At 41.6% G+C, this 4,870-nt stretch overlaps 1 protein-coding gene across 1 annotated transcript; it reads left to right on the forward strand.

The window, feature by feature from the left end:
- Positions 1-559: 559 nt before the first annotated feature.
- Positions 560-994, forward strand: LOC104822863. The gene has a single exon (XM_010554224.1). It carries the CDS (start codon positions 560-562, stop codon positions 992-994), a length of 435 nt encoding a protein of 144 aa, XP_010552526.1.
- The last annotated feature ends 3,876 nt before the right edge of the window (positions 995-4,870 follow it).

The raw sequence follows: 4,870 nt of genomic DNA on the forward strand, positions 1-4,870 counted from the left end.
TCAAAATTTCTAACAGAGACCTCAACAACCGTTTCAAGGATACCAAGGGTATCAAGGAAACTAACAATTTAGAGGTCAGCAACAACAACAGCCACAACAAAAGTTGGATCAAACCCCCGATATTAAGTCGATGCTCGAGACGATCCTACAAGGGCATGCGTCTATGAGCAACATGATACAAGGGATGATCACTGAGCAAAGTGACCTTAAGAAGCAAATTCAAGGGATAGAGTCCCATGTCAAGCTTCTAGACAAACAGTAGCTCAACTCGCAGCTAAGCCTAGCAGAACGCAAGGCACTTTACCTACCTTAATCAAATCCTCGTGAGCAATGTAATGTTGTCTATATGGAAGACAACAAAATTTATGGAACAAGGAAGATCTATGCTGAGAGGAGAAAAGTCTATTTAGAACAATAAAAGAATTCAATCATAGAGGAATCGGAGGACGTATACGTCCCACCGTCTCCACGACCTCCTCCTATACCGTTTCCACAGCGATTACAGTGTAATCCATCAGTAGATGGGAAGCTCACAAGATTCGTTGATATGTAAGAAAATATGGAGATTGCTCAGCCTCTACAAGAAGCTATAGCGCAAACACCATCTTATAGAAAATTTCTTAAAGACTCACTCGTCAAAATGGAGAAAATAGAAGAGGAACCAGTAATCCTGACAGTTGAGTGCAGTGTTGTACTGAAACAGAACTTACCAGCCAAGATGGTGGATCCAAGAAGTTTCTCTATACCCTGCCAACTGGGCAGTGTCTCTATTCCTAGCGCACTGTTCGACTTAGGAGCGAGTCTGAGTCTTTTACCAAAGACCATGTATGACAAGCTGAACGTGGGTGAACTGAAATCCACTAAAATGATTATGCAACTGGCAGACAAGTCAATGAAGGCCCTTTGTGGGACCTTAGAGGATGTACCACTTAAGGTTGGAATGTCTATGTTCTGGTCGACTTTGAGTAATCGATATGGACAACAGAAAGGATGAATCAACCATCTTAGAACGTGCATTCCTCAACACTGTTGATGCCGTAATTCATGTCCGAAAGGGATGCATAAAGATGCATATTGGAGATGAGGACTTCGAATTTAAGCTGAACCAAAGTCATAACGGGCTAAGGACGAAAGTGCACAGTTGTTGACTATTCCAGAAAAACTGCGTGGTATGCCGGAAAAGCAAATTGTGCAACTAAAGGATAAAGGCAAGGGGATTGCCTATGGTGAGGATGTCTACATCCTGCCAGTGGCTAAATCAGAAAACTCAAAGGCAGAGAACGGGATAAAAGCCAAACCTGAATTCCTGATGAAGACATCTAAGAGTAAACCCAATGGAAGAGTTCTACAAAAACAAAGCATCACGCTGAAGATTCCTAATGCTGGATCAGGTACTAAAGAGAAACCTCCCGATCCAATTCCTAAGTATACAAGCAGAAACGACTGTAAGTTGAGACAGACCGTGTGTACCAGGACAATGTACATACCTCCTGGACGGCGGAAAGTTAACCAATTCCGTCCAACGCGACCACCAGACCACTGAAATCAAGAGGGTAAAGCTGATGACCTTAAATTAGTGCTTTGCGGGGAGGTAACCCGTGTGAGACGGTGGGACGTATACGTCCTCCGATTCCTCTATGATTGAATTCTTTTATTGTTCTAAATAGACTTTTCTCCTCTCAGCATAGATCTTCCTTGTTCCATAAATTTTGTTGTCTTCCATATAGACAACATTACATTGTTCACGAGGATTTGATTAAGGTAGGTAAAGTGCCTTGCGTTCTGCTAGGCTTAGCTGCGAGTTGAGCTACTGTTTGTCTAGAAGCTTGACATGGGACTCTATCCCTTGAATTTGCTTCTTAAGGTCACTTTGCTCAGTGATCATCCCTTGTATCATGTTGCTCATAGACGCATGCCCTTGTAGGATCGTCTCGAGCATCGACTTAATATCGGGGGTTTGATCCAACTTTTGTTGTGGCTGTTGTTGTTGCTGACCTCTAAATTGTTAGTTTCCTTGATACCCTTGGTATCCTTGAAACGGTTGTTGAGGTCTCTGTTAGAAATTTTGACCTTGAAATGGTCCCGAGTTTTAAAACGTGCGGTTTCGGTTCTCTTGAGGAGCGTTCTTGTAGTTGTTGCTCTTATAAGAGAAGTTAGGATGGTTCCTCCAGGTAGGATTGTAGGTGTTGGAATAAGGATTGTTGGCAACATAGTTGACACCCTCAACCCCTTGTTATTCAGAGAACATAGACTGGTCTCCACTGAACGGCTCTACTACCTGCCCGTCAATGGATCTATTGAGAGTGGGTATTGCGTTTTCAGGATTCAGAACAAAAATCACAGGCTTAACACTCGTCAGATGGCAGATATCTTGGGCTTACCTTTTGGGGATACCTATGAGTTCCCATACGAGCGTTCAGAAGTTCTCCAAGAATTTTGGGAAGAAATTTCCAGTGAAGAATTTGAGCAGAACCTGCCTGCACATCTCATTAGGCATCCTACACTCAGATTTCTGCACTTGTTCTTTTCAAGTTGTATATTTGCTAGGAGAGAATCGGACTTGGTGCATGTGGAAGAGTTGTTGCTACTCAGGTATGCCTCACGAGATCTTTATCTTGGAGAGGACTGGGGCATCGGGAAAGTAGACTTAGCTTCCCGAATTATGATCCATCTTGATTCTATTATGCAAAGGCCCTAGACTAACCCCATATGCGTAGGAGGTATCATAACGATGATTGCTAGATGTGTCGGCGTGAATGTGAGATATTATTCAGCTAACAAAGTATATGGACCTAGAGAGTTAAACCAGTCGTTCCTCATGCAATTCGTATATGGTCGCATAGCTCCGAACACCCCGGTGATGATATGGATATACTACCTGAAGAGGTCGAGTTCTAGAGAATATGAGATCAAGATCAATGACTCCCGAATCCAACCCATATCCATGTCAGGTATCAAACTCAACATCATTGGCCACGATCCGATGGCTTCACCTATGGTTGAGGAATTCCCGGATGACGAGAGTTTGTTTAGTGAGAAATTGGATAATGAAGATTTTTGGGAGCTCCCAGATGCACTGTTGATTCGTTAAAATTTGGAGAGATGCCTCGAATGACATCAATACATGATGACAGTCCTCCATCGCATGGACACCATGTATCCGAGCATCACTGGGTAGAGGCGCATTGCGACTCCGAAATGGTTTAGTTCAGACACCCTAGGATCGACCAATACTTGAGGAATATTCAAATGTTCTAGCTATATTTCCCTGTTTCCTTGTTGCTTTATCAAACCCGATTTTTATTAGGCTTTCCGGATTATATTTTTGCTTTGGTTCTTTGGGTTTCATTTGGTTTGATTGGAGCACTATTACTTGCATTGGATTCTTGGATTAATAAGACATTTATTATTTTTAATACTACGAGTATAGCATCTTTGATGATTGATAAACAGAGAAACATAGTAAAATACGAATAAGTACAAAAAGGAAAAGATGCAAAGTAATAAAGGAAAATACGATCTCACACTGCAGAGAAGAGACGATCCACACATGAGCTCAATCGAGCTAAGAGTTCTCTCTCTCCTTTTTCCATTATCATTTTCCTTATACTATTTTTGGTCGTACCTCACCGGGTTAGACTGACACCGGGGACGGTGTCAAGTTTAAGTCTGGGGGCCTAACACCCTAATAGCACCCATTTCTAGCAACTGCATATCACGTTTCATGCATTTCTGCATACAAAAAAAAATCAATTTTTTTTTTTAAATATTGCATTCATTTGCATTAGTTTTGCATATCACTTGCATTCTTTGCATGACATATAGACTTAGAACTGCATTCGCATGAGCATATAGCTAGGGCACATAGGGAACATGCATAGAAAATATTTTTGAGAATGCTGTTAGCTGACATATCAATGATAGAGTAGAGTGTTGGTTTAGTGCTCTATGATATACTGTATTACGAGCTTTCTTATGATACATTTGATGTATTGACACTTTCTATGGTTTTATGGATGAGTGTTTGATTCATTACGTATTGCGCATACTTTAATATGTTATGAAATCCATGTATTGTTATGAACAATACCAAACTCTCTAGTCATATATCATTTTAGGAACAATGATGTACTAAGACTAGTATGATATGTGATAGATAATCATAGAGATGATCATGGATATTGGATACGATCACAATCATAGGTATTCATTGGAGAACGGAATACTGGATTGACCCGCATGAGATTGTCACATGGACTAGCGTCATGAATTGAATCTCATGTGACGGTTCCATCATTGGACCCTATGACCTGAGATATCTACGGAATCTAACATGAGGAGCTGCGTACTTTGAATACGTCAAACGTCCTGCATAACAGGAGGACTATAAAGGCGTGTATCTGGTACGACACGAATCATGTGCTGGATTGTAGATAGTCAAGATGGGATTTGTACCTCTCGTAAAAGAGAGATATATCGTTGGGCCCCTCATGTGAGCTAGACTGTAGAAATGTGTGGTCGCACTATAGACGAACGTCGTCTATTTTATACGGTCGATCTCAGTGAACGAGAAAGCAGTCGAATCAGATAAGGTGGATTTTCCATGCCTTATGTTCGACATATGATATCGCGATACAAAAGGATCATCAACCGGAATCATCACTGACGCTCGTAAGATCACGAACAAACTCTATTCGAGATAGGTAGTCATAGTGTCTTGCTAGAGACCGCCTATGACTTGTATGTCCGAAATAGAGATTTCGGGTTATACTGCTATATCGAATGAGCCTACAGGGTCACACGCGCAGGGAAAGACGAATGCACGAGAAAACGACGAAAAACCGAGACAGAAGGGTCCAGACCCGACAGA

This window comes from Tarenaya hassleriana, unplaced genomic scaffold, assembly GCF_000463585.1.
Source record: "Tarenaya hassleriana unplaced genomic scaffold, ASM46358v1 Cleome38, whole genome shotgun sequence".
NCBI classification, from domain to species: Eukaryota; Viridiplantae; Streptophyta; class Magnoliopsida; order Brassicales; family Cleomaceae; genus Tarenaya; species Tarenaya hassleriana.